Here is a 22,094-nt window from a genome sequence, read left to right as displayed (position 1 = left end):
CCTCGAAAGGTTAAGTATAGAACGTACATATATAATCAGCACATGCGCAACTAGGTAGATTTGCATATTTCTTAAAAAAACTACATAATATTCAAAATCTGATTTGACACAATTTTGTTTGAAAAAACATACGACTCAATTCCAAAAATGTAGGTATGTTGTATATTTCTGCATATTTCACAAAAACTAAGCAATTTTGCAAATATTTAATAAGATTATACATAATAACGCATATTTTGTTAGTTAATAAGCAAAAAAAAGTGCAATATAAAATAACGAACTTTCGCGCACCACCATGGTCATATTTATACTTTGAATCATACATATATTTAATAATTATTTTTTTATTGTGTATAATATATTATTATATTAATTAATATACTAATATTTAAAGTATAACTAAAAAAAAAATATTCTATTTTAATAATATTTAAAAAACATGATCCACATTTTTGCATAATATTATTACAGTTTTTGAGTAGTATTATGCATTTTTTAAAGTTTTTCTCGTATAAATACATATTTTATAAGACAATTGCATATTTAAGATTTGTTAGTGCACATGCATTATGCATTGTGCACTTGGAACATGTTTTATTATTTTTTAGTGCATAAAGTTCTAAGCCTTAGTGACGATAGTACTGTCCTTTTATTTATTTGTGCAGTTGATATATTCCTTCATTCCCGCGGATGACCGCGATTAAATCGATTGGCGTTCGTTCAAACTCCGTGTGCTCTATTTATTGCAATACTAAATGAAAAATCCGTCCTGCAATGAGCACAATATGATAATATATTATACAATATGTATATTGTGTATTACATTTGCTTTACTTTCTCGCCGATTGCGTCATTTGAAAAATATCTATAATATATTATATTATTATTGTCCCCTGTACAATGAAATATTATTTATTACACGTTTTCGTAAGTAATTGGACGATAATTATGGTTAGTTATTTTTTTTCTTATCCTCCCGCCCCCGTTTAATGAAAAATAACCGAGTAAATGGGTTAATATGTCGTTTTCTTGTGTTTTTAAATGTTTGTGTTCCCGCGTGATTTATTGCCCTTGGCTCGGACGCAAAAAAGACATTTGCGCAAAATCATTGCCCGATGCCAAGTTATGCATCTCAGACGACCAGTGGTTTATGCGCATGTTATACAATAAGTGCCAATCAGATATTGTATATATTTAGTTTTTTTTTATAAACATATGCATATGTATTTATAATTTTTTTTATAGCAAATGTGATTTATACGGTCCTACTGAGAAAATTAACAGGTAGGTATACAAGAGTTCAATGCCCACGATCAATATTGTTGAAATGCAAGAACGAGTGTTCCATTTATTTTTTAATCTATACTTTGAATATTCTGTTACAGGTTTACCTATAAATGATAGAAATGTTAAACTAAAAATATGCAATGATATTTATTATACGGCACGAGAATAATATGACGTTTGTCAGTTTGTCTGATTTCAGAATATTTTAGTAACGAATCACGTCGTGACAACGGCAATTCGTCGAACTAAATCCTCGACGGCTATTGACAATACTGTATGATATATATACATAGGCAAAATGCATGTATATTAGTTTACGTCACAACGTCACATCCTCTACTTGAGTTCATTAAAACTTATTTGAACTGCCTCCAATTGTTTATTGTATTATTTGCTTAACACATTATAACTTCTAATGCGTTAATGCACACTTCAAGGTTTTATTTCTTAACGGTTAGGTCTACATGTGCCGAACTCAACAGTATTAATGGTATGACCATTTACTATACAAAAAAATAATATGTATGAGTATTATAGGTACACACTTGGCAAATTTTTATCTCACTAGTCGCAACTTGTGAGTTATGTCAATGCGAATGATTTTCGTAAACACATTTCGGATGATTATCTTAATACAACGTTTTTAATTCTTCGTGAATGTCTAGAGTACTGTAAAAATAGAATCCGAGGTCACCTTTTTATCAGGGTCATATAATATAATCAATATCCTTGGAGTTCGCGTACCTACATTTTGCACTTAAATATAGACTTTTATGTTATTCGTTATCAGAATACTGTTTGTGCATTTTATATGGGAACAATCGCGCATTAAAAATGGAATGATTAATTAATTTTTTGAACCCACTCTGTATAGTACAGATTTTTTATTCGATGTTATATTGAAAATTATAGACCATAATTTTAAGCTCAGAATTGTGGTTGACATGGATAATTCAAATAACGCTCTAAGAGTCTACTCAACAAATTCGATATCGAAAAAACAAACGATTGACAATCAAAAACTGTTGACATCGTAATTATGAAATATATATAATAATAATTTTGCCATGGGTTTTCACTACTCGTATTATTTTACAGAGCTATATTTTCTGAAACGATAGAAGGATAACAAAGACATTCAAATTCAAAGTGAAATCCCTAAGAGGGATTTCATAATAAAAAAACTGAAAAGGGACGTCTACTCGATATACTTAATGAGCTCAAAAAAGGCTAGAAGTGAAAATAAGTCAAAAGAAATGAACAAGCCAATTGTTAAAACAAGAGTCTGCGGTTCAACGGATCCAAGTAATTTATCATTAATTAGATAATAAAATATGCATGGGTTGGTTTTCAAAGGGAATGTATATTATAAAATGAAAAATGAGCATTCAAATCGGCGATCTGATGTACCTAATCACATTATATTATATTAATTCGTACTAGGTACGGGGATGGTTCGAGTCTACCAAAGGGAATTAATTTATTATTTCGTATTATTTTTTAAAATGTCAAATAAAAAATAAAAATGTTTAACGTGCCCTGACTAAAAGTGTTTATTATATTTTTTAGTATTTTTAAAACGAAGTCAAGTCGTAATGCGAAACAGTTTAAATTAATAATTATACTACTACAATGAGTCGAGAATAATAAATAATTATTAGTTATACGTATATAAATGTTACTTGAACTTGAATCGAATACCTCGATAGTAGGTCTTCACCTTATCCCTTAAATATATAAGTTGCATTTTTCCTGGTCGGTATGATTAGTAGGTATGTATGTGATGTATTGTACAATTTATTATATTTCTTTTCTGTTCACTTGACAATTAAATAAAATTGCATACGGTGTAGCTGCAGCGTGGTATATTCAAACGTCGTTACGAGATAAAGGACTTTTAAAAAGCATTTCGGCACCGTTTCTTAGAGTTTTAATTTTGTTTACTTTGACCCGTTCGTCATTGTCCACGTTTACGTGAATTGTTTCCAAAACATTGCATTAAGTACGGTTGTTAAACATTTTATATTTACGGTCAAATCAGTGGTTTATTTTGTAAAATAAAATACAACTTTATCATGGCCCATGTCGTCACGGCCGGCTGTCTCACATAGTTCCCTACCACCACCCCACCAACACCAACATACACACGCACACACACACACACACACACACACACACACACACACACCATCTGGAGACTCTTCGAAACTTCTCATAGAATTTTTCTGAGGAACTGTGATTCGACAACAGTATTATTCATTATAACGTGCAGTTTTATAATATAAAAACTCCAAAGCTGAATAACTCAGATATTGTTCGGCTTTACTGAGAACGCTGAATCGTTTTTAGTAATAAATTGCTTGGACGTGGTTTTTTTTTATAAAATATATTAACCCATCTCGAGTCTGGCGATACTTATATGAATGTGTAAATCTCACAAAATTGTGTTTAGGCCTTAAAATAGACCGTGTATTATAATTATTAATTCGTTTACTGGTTTCGTCTATCAACGGGTTTGACCTCAACCCCTACTCCGTGCAGGTTCTAATGACGGCGCTAATAACACGTTCCAAATGCATTTTATTATTATTATTATTGTTTGTGTCTACTATATTATATTATATTTCAATGTATAGGGTACACGGTCCTTGATCTCCTAGTGTTTAGTCGCTTATACAATATTATTATGTAATATCCTGCAACTGATACAGTGATCTAAACTATATACACAATACTACGCTCACATCTGCAATCTGAATAATTCGAATAAACCCAACGGAAATGTACGATATTATTCAATTGTTGAAATGTTCACAAGAAAGCGAAAAATTGAGCGAAAGATTTTTCACGATGAAAAAGTCGTTGGAGTTGACGATATAAAGTGGAGACGCCTTCTATTACAAATTTAGTAGGTTAGATACACTCAGTCATCATCGTATACGTGTATCGTATTAGTGGTTTTTATTTTTTGAAATTGTCTCTTCTGCTATGTATCGAAAACCGCTTTCATTTTGGGTCCCTGCGACATGCAATATGATGTACCTACTCAATATCACTCATCATCGTTAAATTCTTAATATTTGAATTCAAATCCAGTCGGAGAACAGGAAGCCATCAATCAAAATTGAGCTAGAAACGAAATTGATCATCGTTCTGACAAAATTGTTACAAGTGCATAATATTGTATTGTTGTCGACTCGGAGGGGCCCCCTCACACACGCATGCGCGTGCCACGTTTTGTGTACGTACAAATATCATATTATTTAAACTATTATGAATTATGATCATACTCTGAAAGACTGTATATTAATTTTTTTTCAACTCAAATAATGGAACGGCGGCAGACCTTATATCATGTAAGTTCCTAAAATACAATACGGCTTCATCTAAAATATATCGACTGTGCCGCGCATATAAGCACAATTTGGCGGGAAGGGGGGTTCGAGTTAGCACAAATAGTTTTTAAGCTATAGCACCCTTATAAAGTTATAACATTTCTACAAATTAATTTTTATTTTATATGCTGATAGTATTAACACTATCATGTACAATACAGCCATTATTAAATATGGAGTTTTTGAAGGTGGTGGAAGATTCGAGGAGCTCTGCTCATTCTGTAATCCATAATCACAAGACTAACTGAAAAAAATAGGGGCTTCAGCGCCCCCAGTTTCTCCGTCAAAATTACGCCACCGATGCCAACATTTGGAATTTTAGGGATCGACTTGGAGTACTTAAAAAAACTATGATATTATTTTATATTTTAAACGATGGACGAAGGACTGACGAGATTATCCACCACCATCGACATTGTTTGTTTAGAAGACATTGTGACCTTCGATGTTTCGTTCTCAGTGGATATTATTATCATTATTATTACAGACCCACGTGGACCACATTCGAAAATATCCCATAATTAAGTATAAAATAGTACGACAAAACGTCAATAACGATGATTTAAAATTCATTTTTTTCCCTTCTTTTACATAATGCCCGGCTATTACTGCACACGTACCCATAAAAAAATAGACGTACCAAATACAATTTAAACCGGTTTCGTACACAAAATAGTAATAATAAAAATCTAATCTATCTAATTACATATTTAAACCGCTGAATGGTGCTCGTGAATTCGATCCCCATAATTAATTTTTTTTCTAATTTTAACTCTAAAGAACACATTATACGTGTATATAATATATATTTTATATTGTATGATTATACATGGACGCAATATATCGACATAATGTATAATAATACGAAGAAGAAGACTATACGATATTAAACTGTAATTGTTATTATTCGTTCGTATAAAATATGTTATTAAACCGAAGATGAGGTTTACAAAAAACGGAAAAACAATAATAATTTCTAGTTGTACGACGTATATTATGCATATTAGACCTATTATATTATTGTACCCATATTATATTATATACGTCCGACCTGCACGACGGTATTACACTATTATAGGTAACAACGCGAGTTATAATATCATTAAAATGATAGGCGGCCGTTAATATTTGCGACTATCGCGTGAAACGTTTTCAATGTGCACATACAATATGTGTGTGGACTGTCGTGGTGAGTGAGAGAGAGAAGGGAAGAGAATGCGAGAGAATTCCGAATTCCATTGTAGTGCAAGCACAAAAGTGTGTAAAACGTCGCGATTTAATAATATATATTATTTACTGTAATGTAATATAAAATATTTCGCTCTGAATACACAGCCATTCGAATATTACTTTATAATAACACTGCGGCCACCTCGTTCTCGTACATAACGTGTAAACGTCGCGCGGCAGTGAGGTCGGTAAACGTATTGAATTACCCGATATCTGCAAAATTATCATTGCTTTGAAATTATGTACGGTCGTGACCTGTTACCTGGTTAGCACCACTTTATAATCGGATATAATGTGGCAGAAATCGTTCGCACGATCACAATATTATGTAAATCGTATAAATCGTTTTTGTTTCCTATTTTAGATACATAAATATACAATATACTTATTATTACATATTATACGTGTAACACTTTTTTTTATACATAAAGAGGTTACCCGTACAAGAAGTTCAGAACAGATATTAATAAAATCGGTTTTTTAAATCATATATCATTATACACTATTGTTTGTCAAATTTTATTTAGAATAAAATATAATTAGCTTGTTATTATTATTATACTTCAGAAATCGTATCGAAAAGCAATCAATAGGTACATTTTTAACATTCGATGTGTTATATACCTATAAACACACACAATGGAAACAACATAATATTCTATTTCATTCTTACAACTACTACAACAATAATAATTAATGACCGAGTAATTTCAATATGGCAGTCCACATATCTTCGCGATGATTTTTTTTTCTTTCATAATGACGAAAATATTTTCTATACACGTATACATATTTTATAACAAGCAACAATAATTAATTTCATTCGGCTCAGCAAACATCATTAATACTAGTCTATGACGACGACGAGACGATAATAATATTATTACGGTTTAATAATAAAAGATTTTCATGTTCATTAGAGTATTCGTTTTGTGGGCATGTCCCAAGCTTAGAAACGTATAATGACTAAGGATATTTCGTCTTTTCTTTTGTACCTACACTACCACATCGTCTATTTTGTGTGTTTGTGTGTGTGTGTGTGTGTGTGTGTGTGTGTGTGTGTGTGTGTTATAATATTATATTATTATGTATACAAATGCATTTATTTATTATTACTATTATTACTATTATTGTTGTTGTTGTTATTCCTTTGTATGCCGTTTCTCGGTGTTCAGTGGTTAAACGACGGAAAACATACTGACGAAATCTCCAAAGGGATCGTTAACTACGGCCAATGCAATGACCGCGGGTCACTCGAAAAGTCCTAAGTACACTATTATCGAACGATGCAAACATTACACGCTGTAAGTCTGCACGAATAATATTAATAATAATAATGTATATTTATTACCTATTATGCATTAAATAATATTATAAGCCGTAAGATGTGGGTAGGTATAATGATACAAACAAAAATTGTGTTCGATTCATCGTCGTTGTCGACTAACGGTTGAATTGTAATCCTAGTCAATCGTGTTTCGAAGCTAATAACGCACCGAGAAGCTTTGCCAGAAACCGAATTGACCTTTAGCGGCAATAAAAACTCGATTTTACATTGTATGACCTTTTCGCTTACGCTGACATTTTGATTCGTGCCCTGTTATTTATTAAATTTCACTACGTTTCAGTGTTCCTCTGTCACCCTCTCCCCCGCCCTCTCACACAGCCGTATGTTTATCATCGAATAAAATCTAATTAATATTTTTTCGAACTTAAACGGTCGAGGTTAATGGACAAAAAGAAAATGTGATCAAACACTATAGTCTACTGCAGTAGGTAATAATGACCACCGGCACCAGGATTCGTAATTCAACCCGTCTTCTGATTCGTATTTTTAATGATAGGTATAATAATTATAGCTTAGGATTATTTAAAACTCAACTAATGATCTGATAATGCGATGCGACGTGACTACGAGCACACATATATTTATACATATAATGATTTAGAAGGTTTTCGTGATGGCCGCCGGGCTTATAAATACAAAGCTGAAAATTTTAAACAGACAATTTTTTTTCAGGAACTAAAATAGTGATTACACAGAATACAAATAAATTATTGTTATTCGTTAATTATCATGGGTTATGATTTGTGGACCCAACTCGCCGCATTCAAATTTAGGCAGGCATATAATAAAATACTTGAAACCAATCCTGAGATACGATTATTACTAGAACATAAACGTCCATTTCTACCAAAAAAAAAAAAAAAAATTAATTAATAACGGCGGCGGCATAAACAAAATCATAATTAGTGAAATAGCTCTCACGAACGTGGGGAGAGCGTTGGCGCGTGCGTGTGTATTTTATTCTCATACAAGTTTTGAAACACTGCCAGAGAACAATATTATTAATCAAAATGAAAAAAAAAATAAATAATAAAATAACTGATCATTTGGAAATGTTTCGTGTTCTAAAGTTAGACCGATGCGTCATATCATTTAAACGGACACAGCTACGAACGGTACGAATATTCACCTAATGCATTTTCCCACATTGTCAGCGGCTGTTGTTTTATTATCGTTATTGGTGTTATTAACGACACCGTTATAGTGAAAATTATTATGGGTCCAGATGAATGTCCGGTTTCCATCAATATCCGACGACGGTTTATAGCGATTATACCTACGAGCATTAATGTATTTCAAAACATTCGTTTTCCGAACAGAATAATACGTAATACCAATAAACTGTACATATTATAATAATATATAAATATTTAAAAAAATACTGCCGCCGCCAGCCGTCTTCTTTGTAGTTCGGTAATCATGCTCGTCCGTGCAATAACCGTGTGCACGAGGAGAGGAATAAATCGAACTGTAGACAAATCAAAAACGAAAACGAAAAAAGCTTTTACCGTCACTAATAGTCGGTCGGCCATGACAATAATTTATATAGTATATGATATATATATATGTTTTAGGTACACTGAAACAATGGAAATCGATAATGAGCGTACAAAATTAGTGCAAACGAATTAATATCACCTGGCACTCATAGTGCAGACATATAGGTACAACGCGGTGTTGCCATGCGGTCGATTTTACTGGTCAAGGTTGGTCTCGAGCTCGAAGTGCATTTTATCGCCAACAGGTGTTATAAGTGTTTAATGTCGTCGTAGTGACCGCGTCAAGTGCAACTATTATCAACGTCTTCTGCCCTACAAACCTATCGTATACGGAAATAACTGAACGACACGATATATTATCATTTATCATAAATCCACAAGTGTATATTGATATAGATTTTTGAAAAATAATATCTTGTACGAAGAGATCTTTGGTTTTATTTCGTTATCGTTTCTCATTTTGCTTATATACGCCTGGTATTGACATTTTGTCCTCAAGTTTAAGACGTTATAACTGCAGTGCACCGAGTGTCGAGCGTATCGGTCCCAGGAGAAATTAGCCTTTTCAAAGGATAATAAAATAACTTATCAATACCATTTATCATACACCAGCTACCGTTGTCGTACTACATGATAATATATATAGGCACATTCGATAATCGACGATCGGCCAAAAACTACAAGCCTAGGCGCGGTCCTACATACATATAACATAATAATCGGGGTTTAGACCCGACATAATGGTGAGAGGGTATATAATAATAGTAATAATAATAACACTGCCGAACACGGTCGTCGTCGTCGACCCGAGATTACACATCTGGTGCTCAGTAATTTCCACTAAACATAACCAGTTTTTTTCTCCTCCTTACAACGTTAGCCTTCTCACTGCCTCTTTTATAAATAATAATAATAATAAAAAAAAATAATAATAACACTGTTTCCAGTGCGTCGACTAAGTATAGACCATAGACGTAGCCACGTATATCCACATACTATATATACGTGTTTCCGGAAAAACTAATCGTTGTCAGGGAAAATTAAAATACAGAAAAAAACATAAAAACGCGTTTGAATTTTTTATTTTTACTATACTATCGAATTACTGTAATATTACTAAAAACCACTTTATTACGCGTTCAGTACACACACACGCACACTCACACACACACGTGTATTTTGTATAGGTTTATTTAATACAATTTACTAGCGAGAAAGTTATTAGAAATTAGAATACTATTCCGGTTACGAAATAGCGGTATACTATGTTTATAAGGTATATTATGCTTATATTCCGATGAAATTAATTAATAGTGAATTAAAGAATTAACACCATGCCCAACATCTTTCAGTGACCGCGGTCCAATCATGATAATATGTACCTGCATTGATTTCTATGTACAAGTGGATCTCGATAAATATATTGATTTTTGTTGTACAGCTGTTGTTGTCTCTTGATTATTTTCTATATTCGTGTCGAGTTGGTTGACCTCATTTTCAGTGGGCTTATGTTTAACCTCAACATTTTTCTATCCGTATAGTGTTTTTTTCTTCTTGTCGACTAGCACAGCGCTTATGAACTGACCGTCAATCGAACAGTTTATTAAATAATAAATACCAATAAAAATATTCCAGATACCGTGACGTCTGTAACTACTTGTACCTAAGTATAATAGTTCGATCGAAACATTGACGATGTAAAAACGCCTTTTGAAACAATATCCATGAATTTTTTTCTAATCGTTCCACATCGTATAATAGTAGAACTTAGGGAGTGCGGACAATCCGTGATTTAATCAACAACTTTCCGACCAGCATCCATAGTTTCATTTTCTCAATTTAAAGATTCATGAACATTAATAATTAAATAGTATACCTAGGTAATATATTATAAGAACACGTACACTGAAATATGCGTGTGAATACTATTTTTTTCTTCAGACCATTATTATTAATACGTCCTTGGTTACAGTAACAATATTATTTAACACATAGTAAGCTTAAACTATATACCTTGTATATATCCCCAAAAATAGGATGCACTCAATGACTTAGTTACTTAGTACTTATATTACTCAGCAGGTACCCATATACGTATCTTTGAATTCTGTTTGTGGTACACGAAACTAGACTGTTGGATCATACATTTTTTAACTCTTGTATGTGAACTTTGAACAACTTGACTTTTTCATGTACACTGTTCTGGCGGACATACGGTATGTAAAAATTAAGTGCGATAATTTTCATACCTCATAATACAGATTGATAGTATTTAAGGTATCTAAATAACTCGATTGAAGAAAATGGGTTGCGAGGAAAAGAATTTCGCTGTGTCGGCCGGAGGATACTGTTTCTTTTTTTTCTACATAGTTGGAGGTTGCGGCATTCAGTTGGCTTATGTTTTATTGAGAGAGTAAGTTGTTCGCCGCAGGTGCAACATGAAGGAGGTTCCTCCCGTGACATCAGGTGACCGTGAGTTATAGATGTATGTCTGTGTCAGTTTATATAATTGTCTCTTGGTCTTCTGGTGAAATCTTTAGGGTGGGAGAGGGGCATGGTATGATTGACCTTTCGGTTTCGATTAAATACTGCTGTTCATACTTTCCGCGATTTTAAACCGTATATAACAATTAATAGAAACATAACAGTAAATAAAATAGTAAACCTATAAATATACTATTACAAAATGCACTTGCACGCATGTGAAAATAAGAGAGATAAGAGTCCAGACGTCAAATCGTCAGAGAACATTTTGACAAAATTGTACAAAAAAAATTATAACGCCGATAAGAGCTGTGTAAAATGATTTTCCTCCAGTCTCTGGTTTGAGTATGGAATATTGTTCGTTGAACAAGTTTTAAATTACACGCTACGTACGCCCAATTAACGGTTGCCGTGATCATGTGAGATTTAATCAACCACTCGTGCATTTCGTTCGAGCGATGGTGTTACGCAATAATGTTATTGGCCCGGCGCGGATCGGTGGCGTTCAGGATCAGGATGTGAATTGAATATTTTCGCTTCTTATATTTCCCCCCTCCCTTTATTTTTTCGCGTCTTGCGTTATCGCCGTTTGTTCGCGATGATTGATGATTAGAAGTGCAAATTGATTTTTCGTATTTTTGCCAAATAAGAAAAGCATAGTACCATCAATATAATATTTTTGTATAGTGCTCTTTTCAAAGTATTCGTATTATTTTTCATCATAACTGCATAGACATCATTTCCCTGTCGCTTTTCGAATAATATACTTTACATACTTGAGTTTCATAAATAATACCCGAGCAGACATTAAATATTTCCTTGTCAAATACACTTTATCAAAACTGAACCACAAATATCATAAAATTTGAATGAATAATAAAGATGAAAAAAAACTCATACCCGTAATATATTATTATTATTTTTATTTATATTTTTTGAAATTGAGAATTTTAAATTTCGAATGCTCTGTGTATTATTACTTGGACACGTAATAAATTACATACATATATAGCTATTATCTCCCGCGATCTCATTTTTTATATACATTTTGTTAGTTTCAAACCATCATCTCTTATGAATTTTATATGAGGTTTACATAAATAATTAATTCAACGATAATACTGCTACTAGTCTGTGTCAAACGACTTGCTCGCGTGGAAAGAATTTACATATGAATAATGAATGGATTTACAACCAAATTTCGTAATGCATTCATTTTCATAATAGTTTTAAACTTGTATACATTTTTTTTCCCATAAAATTACACGAATTTCACTAAATTAATTTACTAATTTAAATCTCCAAAAACTAATAATAAAAAACCCAAGTACGAAACATGCTGCAGTGTATTATTATAATAATATTGTAGATCGTTCGAAATGTCACCGAACATATTTCATTTGTATAACTCGTTCCCGCCAGCAATTACGGAATTCTTTCTGTAATGACGTATAATGGGAACTTGTGTGAAAATTGAACTATGCTAAATACCATATTTCAAGCGTACCAAATATTTCGAAACAACTAACGGGTTAGCGATTTCAGTGCAAACGACAGCAAGGGGTAGAGGAAAAAGTTATTATTGTGTTTTTCGAGCCATGAATTATATTATAAAGTCGTTATTTTTCTAAAACACAAAATTCATATTACACATTCCTCGTCCGTTCGCCGGTCGTCGGTGTCGGCGGTGTTGGTGGTGGTGGTGGCGGTGGTGGTATGGCGAGGGGAGGGTGGATATGGGAAAGAACATAAATCTGTTTTATGGGCACTGTTTTACTCACCCCTGCCGCCCGTTTTTTTAACAACCCCTGTACAGTTACGTTTGCTTCAGTGGCCGGAGAGAGCTTTTTCCATTATTTTTATTGTTGTTATTTTATTACCGTTTTTCGGTTCGTAACGTCACATAATCTAAACGAACCTTTTCGATTAATAATCACCACTCTAGTGTTTTATTTTAAACATTAAATTAAGTTTGAACAAACGCGGTTGCCAATGTTTTTTTTTCTCGAAAATCGTAATAAATTAGTCGCGGAAATGTTTTGGTGTCGTGAAAACGACGATATCGTCACTGCAATGGGTTATGTATTTATAATTTATATTATATTATACATGTGTTTGTTATTATTTACACGTAAAGAGTTAGTTAATTGTACGAAATTGTGTGTTCATAGTAGAATTCATTATTATACGATAGCAAATTAATTACACTTTAAATAGGTCAATGAAATACACATACATACAAACACAATTTATTTAGATTCATAAAGTCTGTCGGGCAGTTTTAATTGAAAACTAGGCTACGAATAAAACCTTTTAGTGAGAAGTATATGTATACGTGGCGAAAATCATTTTGTACTGTGTTCTGTTTTATTTTTTATTACTTAACTAATTAACGATTGTATTTTTACGTTTTAGAGGTTTTTATTGTGTTATCAAAAAACTAATACAAAGTTGTATAAAATTCTCCATACGACCCTGTCTGAATTCACAGTACATTTGAGCACAAGGTCAAACGCCTTAGTCATAATCGTTATACTTATTGTAACGAAATATGCATGTGTAATTTACATGGAAAACATCCAATGATTTGTGAGGATTATAGCAATGTTAGGAAGACATAACAAGTTATCATTTTCAACAACGTAGATATTATATTGTACTCCCTGCAAACCAAATCAAAAATCTATAATTTTCGATGATTTTACCCATTACATAAAAACTTTGTCGATTGGTTTTGGCTCGGCATTTTCATTATTCGTATGTATGTATATTTTTTTTTGTTATCATGAACCATGTTACACCTCAAAGCATATTTTTGTAGTGACCGGATACAAAAAAAAATATTAAATAAATAAAAAACTGTATCGAAAACATTTAACTTTAGGATTTTTGTATTTTTTCATCGACAATATCGATCGGTAAGATATTACGGAAACGGGAAAACTATACGTAATGGTATGCCTAATACCTTTGTCTCATCCGAGTCGGATTCGGTTACACGGTTTAGTCACAGTTTTGTCTTGTTGGAAAGAGGAAAAAACAGACTGAAAAAATGTATTATATTCCATTTCTAATGTTATTTTGTAGTCATGTTAAAAAAAAAAATTATATTTTCCTTTTATTTCCAGAGCAGTCACATTCTACATTGCGATTGTGACTAATTTACGTTTCAACGATCATGGATGAGAAAATAATTATGCAACCAAAGAAGTCAAAACTATCGGAAAGGGGTGACGTAACGGGAAATAAAATACATTTTCTGCACCAATGTCGCAAGATTACGTCATCTCCAATTATATGCAATATGTGCTAAAAATGTTTGACGAGATATAATAATATCCTAAAATCATGCCATCAGACTTCATAAAATATCTTAAGTTAATTTATCACTAGCAGAAATGTATAACGCTGGTAGTTCACAAGATTTTAACAAAAATGTTACACATCTAGCCATTTGATATTCATAAGTATCCGCACATACATCATTTGATATGCAAAAATAACCAATATAATAACGGTCGTGGTAATTACCCCTTTCGAAATAGTATATATAACCGTACGTACAACGTATACCACGGCCGTCGAATTTATACCGCGGTCGAAGTAACCGCCGACCACACGGTTTACGGAATTACGCTATTGAGTAACCACGATATTGGTCGACTTCGTTGACCAGTCATAGACAGCGTAGCCACCGACTAATTTTATTTGTTCCAAGTCCGTCTTCCGATTATCGAAGATGAGTCTCGTCCAGACCTCTGTTTTCTCATCATCGTTTGCGAGTGCTTATAAAGAGTTGGCCATCGAGACGACATTCCGGCGAAACGAGTCTTGGCGAGCCTCGTCACTTTCGTCCGACGTAATGCGCAAAGGTCAAGGTCGTGCTGAGACGCACATCAGTCATCCACGTACTATTCACAGGATCCTCGTATCATAGTGTACAACCGTTATTTAAAACTGTTTATGTAGCCACACATAAAGCAGTGTATATACTATATAATTATATATATATATGTTTGCATAAAATCCGTATAAAATATTCGTGTGATAACAGCAGCAGTATAGGCTAAAAAAGATGATGCAACGGGCCACGTAAATTTTAGATACATATCTAAACACTATGATGTATAGACTATGCTGATGTAATAAATATATATTGCGTAGGTATGCAGTTTAACATTTTAGAGACAAAACGCATATTTGTATGTTGAATTTTAGAAATAACGAATTAGTCTTCTATTATAGTGATAGTATTTGGTCGATACTAAAAATGTCACTGATTGAATATTTAAATATAAAATAAAATAAAAACATTATTATAATTTAACAGGCTTCGTATGCAATTTTATACATAACTCGCTAAATATTCTTCTCTTTTACGTACACTCAATAAAAATAAATATAAGAAAAAAAATCGAAAAGACATTTTATTAGATTTCAAAGCGAAATTATTATCTCATCCACGCACGTTTAAAATGCATTTCCCATTCGAAGGTAACTTGTTTAATGTTCAATTTCCTTTAACAGAGTATTCACCAAACAAACTCTATTTTCCGAGAAAACCATTAGGTTTGTGCCTACATATAAAATGGTCGAATGCGTATATTTATTAAATCCAATATATAGTAAGGCAATTGTTTCCTTTTTTTAAATAAATGTAATATCATAATGACTTATAGTACATATTACGTAGTGCGATTAAACGTAGTATAATATTTCTGATTATATTGACATTGCGAGTTGTTTTGCAGGCCGAAACAGTAGTAATAGAATGCAAATAATAATAATGTAATCTCTCGTCCAGGACCCTTGTTGTTATTGAGATAACCTTCTCAGACAAATATAATATAAATACCTAATATACTTCTGTGATTTAAATATTTTAATTTCTATGTAATCATATCACATTCCAGTATAGTTTTGCATACAGTCTCAAGTCCTGTATCCTCAGCGGACAGTCGTGGTTGGATAGAAAACAAATAATGCCATGACATTGTCTCGTGCGAATCGTCCATTATGTCATGGATGATAGAAGGTAACGGATACCGATGAGAAATCCAATACCACAGTAACAAGACCGTAGTCAATATAATCATCGCACTTTTTTTTTTTTTTTTAGATTATAACAATAATGACATTATCGTTTAACCTTTAATCGGTTGTATCAATGCTATGCTCAAGTCGGGGCAGATCCAATGTTTACCAGCGGCTGCAGTTGCGGTTGTGGCGCGTCGTCGGTGCAGTGTGGCGGCGTGCAGTGGCCGGTCCGACGATAAAACGTCATCATAATAATATGATATTGTAATAATATGTTTAGTGAACTTTCTCCTCGGCTATCGCCTACGCGACACGACGACGGCGGCGAGTCCTTGACTCTGCGTGTTCCATTTCCATTTAATATTATAACATAATAATATCATCCGCATTGTGTGTAGACGCATGCACCGCGATACACGATGATGCGATGATAATGTTATGCATAATAATATGCACCTCTCTTGACCGAGTAATACACATGCGGCGGCAGACGTCTAGACGCGGTACATATAGTACGTAAAGCGTTGTGTACACGTTTGTGTAAACATCGGAAACAATATCGATAGTAATTTTTTGCCGCGACCATACACCGGAAATATACTACAGTAATAATAAGCTCATATATAGGCACAGTAATAATATTATTGTTTGATAATTGTTGTGTTCGGGTTCATAGAAACGACGAAAACGATTCGAATTTCCCTTCGCTGCGTCCGTTTACAGGTTATATCATATCATTCTCTTCGCGTTTCTGTCGGAAGCGGACAATACGTATACCATAAGATGATCGCGTACAATATATATAGTTTTATCGCGCGCCCGTAATATACGTGTTTTAAACGCCACGCAGATATCTAAAACTGGATCTGAACTTTCTGTTATCTTTCCAAAAGCCCGAGAGAGCTTAACGGGATTAAGACGGTTATGTGTTTGTTTGCCAGTTGTGCTTGCGCCATCCATGCACGCGATTTATATACATACACATACGTATACATTATTCGAGCGTGTGTACACGGCAATGTTTGTCCGTGTGTGTGAAACAAGCATAATCGGAGTAAACATTTATAATGAGATAAACCGGGCGAGAGGACGCGAAAACTTTTGGGCCCTTTGACAAGAAGAACGGAATTTATGACATAATTAATGTTGGCCGTTTCACATACCTATACCTACCTATAGTGTAAAGACGTCGGGCTCGCCGCAGAAATCGCCGTGCCTCATTGCGTCTGGAAAATAATATTAAATGTATCACGCGTCACCGTGGCAATAATAATAATGATGATATTTCGTTTTAGCTGCGTAAGGTTTGCCAAGATCGGCCGTCGACGCGTAATAAAACGGCATTATTATCATTCGTATAGTATCTTATCGTTTTGAAAATTGGTACCGAGATCGTATATGGGGTCGTTTCCAAAGATGAGCGCCGAAGAAAACTCGGTCCCACAGAGGTTTCTACAGTTCTATTATTCGATTTTAGGTAGGTGTGTACTGCAGTATAAACCAGGTCGGATGTACGTTTAAAATCTATCCATATTATTGAAAAATTCGTTTGATCAAATGACGTGTAAATATTATGTATAATACAAGTTTCTGCGTGTATCCCAAGCATTTGAGTCTTGTTTAGCAACTGGAATGAAATGTGAAAATAATTGTAGATATCATTCTGCCGAGTACCTGTACCGGACTCGAAACACCCTCAGAAGGAGATACGTAAGGACGAAATCCTCGTTAATTAACCCGACTATAATGTGTTTGCAGCTGGTCTGAGCGGCGTGGTGATCGGCACTGCGTTTGCATGGAACTCGGCGGCCGCGAGACTGACGCGAACGTCCGGAAACGATTACGCAGTGAACCTCGAGATGACCGACTCCGGTTGGTACTTGAACGCGGTCGCGTGCTACTTCCTGGGGACCACAGCCGGTGCACTGGTCTTGGGTCCGGTGACTAGGAATATCGGCTACCGATGGTCGGTGGTCGGGTGCGACATGGTCGTGTTGGTCGGCTGGCTGTTGATGTCACAGGTGAACTTGGTGCCCGTCTGGGCCATCCGGCTCGGGCACGGCATCGGTACTGGAGGCCTGGGGTTGCTGACACCCTCGTACATCGCGCACATCACTGACTTCAGCATGCGGGGTGAGAACTTATGCCGAAATTACTCATCGGGTTTGGTCGGTTGAGATATGGGCATGACGTGAAATTCCATAAGTGTAATCATTATGACATTTCCGAAATGTAATTATGGTATACTAATAGAATATTATACACATTACACATGCACATTTTCCGCATGCACGATAAGTATAAATATTAAAGACAAATCTATAAGTCAGGGGAATTTTTTTTAGTCATTGCCCTATATATGAACCAAAAATTTTTTTTGAATTTCTTGAATGCGCCATCCACACTATTCGTCCCGAAATTCGTTATTATTTAATAGTGTGTCGTGTGTATACCGCGAGTATTATACATGACAATTTTGTGTTTGACCTAGGTCGGGCACTGGTCTTTCATCACGCGTTCGTGTGTTTCGGAGTGTTCTACGCGCACTCGCTCAGCGCCATCGTCACAAACGCCCAGTTGACGGGCTTGTGCATGGTGTGGCCCGCCTTGCACATATTCATCTCGGTTTTCATGCCCGAATCGCCTTTGTACGCGTACAAATGCTACGGTGACTCCGAGTACGTGAAAACGGCTATGCGTCGAGTCAGAGGCCCCGACTACGACGTGGACTCGGACCTGATGGCTCTCGAGGTATTCGCGAGGAAACGTCCCGGAGAAAAAAGTCTCCAAACGGACTGTCCCGCGATACGTGAAATCGTTGATTGTATAGAGTTATTTTTTAATTTACTTTCTTTTTTTTTTTTTGCTGCAGAGATACGTGTTCGAGTTCGATTGCATGATCGGCGACCACAGAAACCGCCTGCTCCGCAAGATCGTCGAAATTGGCTTGACACTCGTGGTGTTGCAGCAGACGTGCGGCGCGAGCGCGACGATCTTTCACGCAAAATCGGTTATCGGAGGATTTGGTCTGACCACAGAAGTGGCGGGCTACAGCGACGAACGCGTGTACTCCAACACGCAAATAATCGTTACGATAGTATCCGCTGTTCAGGTGAGCCGTTTTAAAAAAAAAAAAATTTGATCATATTTACTGTACCTACTATATAGGTTATATAGGAACCTACTCGTACACGTTTTATCCGTAAGGATGTGGAATCGTAAAATTGTTATAAAAACATTTTCCTGACGACAACCACGCGTAGGAGGGTATACCTAAGTTTTTTAATCACGAGACGGCTAACAAGTTAATAAAACTGAAGTTATTAAGTTCTGCCTGTCTTGGTGATATTAAACCCCTTAGCTACCCTATTCCTTGTGCCTATATCGCGTCACCGTACCACCATTCTGTGATATTAAGGCGCTTAGAGTCTCATATTATTATCTATACTTGAATCACTGCCTGAGAATATCTTTATAATATTAATAATATCTTGAACTATTTTTCCACTTATACAAATAAAAAAATTATCTTTATTTAAAATATATTTTAAGTAAATTATTTGGTAAGGTTTACTACGATATGCCTGTAGGCATTTCGATTTTTTTTTTTGTAGTGAACTTAGTTACCATATTTTCAGAAACTAGCTAGGTGCCGGTAGTGTTTTAATTGCCTCTTTCGATATATGCTTAGTCAAATTGACGAAAACGTGTTATCAATCCACTTGATTAATGAGAGACCCAATACCAATTTGAATGGTTCTCAATTAAGGAAAATGAGTCGGTAACAACTCGTTCTCCGGGTTTCCCACAGGTCTTGTTGTGCCTCGCCACAGTTGAGCTGGTTGAGTTTTTGGGCCGTAAGTTCATGTTAATTGCGTCGGCCATTGCTATGGGCACGTGTCTGGCGTTGCTGATGCTATACCAATCAATCTATCCAACCACAGACATCTGCACTTCTCCAATCGATTCGAACGAGTGGCACAAATACGTGCCCATCATACTGGTGTGCATGTACCTGTGCTCATATTCAATTGGATGGGGACCTGTCGTCCCGCTGGTCTATGCGGAAGTGGTTTATTTCGACGTGAGTGTCTATAAAATATTCTCATCAAATTCGAACTTTAAATATATTAATAGTACATAATGTTCGAATTCGGCTGGATTGGATGACAGACCAATACAGCGTCTACATTTGTCCTTTATATGGCGCCTTTTTGTGAGACTGTCTCACAGTTATTTTAATTTACAGTCTACGGAGTAGACAATAATAATAACATCTTTAGCTACGTCATTTGGTTGGTGGGTGCAGACAGAGCTTTTTAACATTTACACCGTCTAAGTTTTTGAGAGCGGTCTGTGCGACATGACTTCGCGTGAGATCGACCAAACATTTGACACGGCCCCAGCCGTTATTGTGTAACACTCTGAGGATTTACTTAAACTTCATATAAATATTTTTTGTATGAACTGTTGTACATACTTAAACTATTTTATACTTTTAAGGTTGCAGTTAAATTTTTTTCACCGAATTAAAAAAAGTAGTAATATTAATTACACCGAAAAATATTTAATAATACTCTTTTAGTTTATCAATATAAAATATAGCAAACTGAACTATATCAAATGTCATTGTAAATGTGTCACACAGAAATGGTTTTCGAGTTTGATTTACGCCAGTGGCCAGTTTGTCTTGTTCCTGGTGGCTTACACATTTTTTGACGCCAACGCTCTGTTGAGCTTCAACAAGTACGTTCTGTGCACGTATATCACTTCGTGTGCCATCAGTATAGTGTACGTTTATTTCTGCATGCCGGAGACTCGAGCGTTGCCCCTGGACCGGGTGCTGGAACGTCATATGACAGACAATAATTGTGTCGACACCGGAAATTAATGATTATATTATTATTGTTTAGTTATAATATTTTATTACATTATTGTACTGCTGTAATCGTGTACGTTGTTTATTCGTTGTTTACCATTTAACTGTATATCATTATTGTTTTCTGTCAAAAAATACACAACATCGCCGTCCACCATAACATAATACATAGAGTTTTGTGTAAGTGAACAGTGACAAATGTTTGATTTGTGTGTGCGTCTTGTCACCTCTATTGCAAGTTGCAACATCGGCTTGTTACCGCCGCCGGTCAAACGGGGTTGAAACGGTTGAAACCTATGTGTATATAGGGGCGGGTGCCAAATCCCCGTAGATTCTCTCTCGTTCTGTCGGCCGGATGGATCTCATTCGTCACGTAATGTCTCCTCATCATCCCTCCCTTCTCACCTCGAGCCCTTCCTAAGCCGCACGTGGCAATAGCTCTCGACAACCCGTTTTAACCATTTCGCTGATGAGTAATAGTTTAAACGCTTACCACATGACCGACGGATACTGATGAGTAATGACACCTCGGCGTGTCAATCAAAAATCGTTTTCTGGTACACGGTGAAATTCAAATACCTGAACGAGACGAGTGAAGTAGTATGTAATATCGTTACGTGTGATTTACGTCATCGTCGTCGTTGTTATTATCTCTATTATTATTGGTATACGGTTGTATGCTGGGTAACAATAATGTTCAGTCCAAAATGGAGGCCTATTTCACTTTATGTTGCTTTGTATAAAATAGTATACTGTGCTCCGAATTATTTATTTACACGTTTATCTACAACATAAACCGCCCAAAGCCCAATATTTTTATAGTTTACATTATAAACGCGACACCACAGATTCCAGTAGCGGCTGTACGTATAGCTGCTGTACTAACGGCTCACCGCCGTTTGCAGGAGAATAAAAAAAAAAAACAATAATATTAT

The 22,094-nt window shown here is 35.0% G+C and overlaps 2 protein-coding genes across 5 annotated transcripts in view; one reads left to right on the top strand and one right to left on the bottom strand.

Moving 5' to 3' along the window:
• The window catches only part of LOC111033008 (thymocyte selection-associated high mobility group box protein TOX-like), a 103,079-nt gene that overhangs the window by 34,906 nt on the left and 46,079 nt on the right, over positions 1-22,094 (bottom strand). The window lies entirely within an intron of this gene.
• Positions 10,774-22,079, top strand: LOC111033009 (sugar transport protein 1-like). The gene is made up of 4 exons (XM_022313546.1): positions 10,774-19,031; positions 19,153-19,392; positions 20,092-20,364; positions 20,929-22,079. Exons 1-4 carry the CDS (start codon positions 18,873-18,875, stop codon positions 21,169-21,171), a joined length of 915 nt encoding a protein of 304 aa, XP_022169238.1. The 5' UTR covers positions 10,774-18,872; the 3' UTR covers positions 21,172-22,079.

Source organism: Myzus persicae, unplaced genomic scaffold (genome assembly GCF_001856785.1).
Source record: "Myzus persicae strain clone G006 unplaced genomic scaffold, MPER_G0061.0, whole genome shotgun sequence".
NCBI classification, from domain to species: Eukaryota; Metazoa; Arthropoda; class Insecta; order Hemiptera; family Aphididae; genus Myzus; species Myzus persicae.
The sequence above is the reverse complement of the archived record's forward strand: the minus strand, read 5'-3'. Positions and strand labels throughout refer to the sequence as shown.

What these genes read in the sequence shown, in the direction of transcription:
- LOC111033009 (XM_022313546.1), top strand. Translation starts at nt 18,873, where the DNA reads ATGGTGTGGCCCGCCTTGCACATATTCATCTCGGTTTTCATGCCCGAA. An exon ending in CGATAGTATCCGCTGTTCAG is followed by an intron (nt 19,393 to 20,091) that starts GTGAGCCGTTTT and finishes GGTTTCCCACAG; the next exon opens with GTCTTGTTGTGCCTCGCCAC. An exon ending in CGGAAGTGGTTTATTTCGAC is followed by an intron (nt 20,365 to 20,928) that starts GTGAGTGTCTAT and finishes TGTGTCACACAG; the next exon opens with AAATGGTTTTCGAGTTTGAT.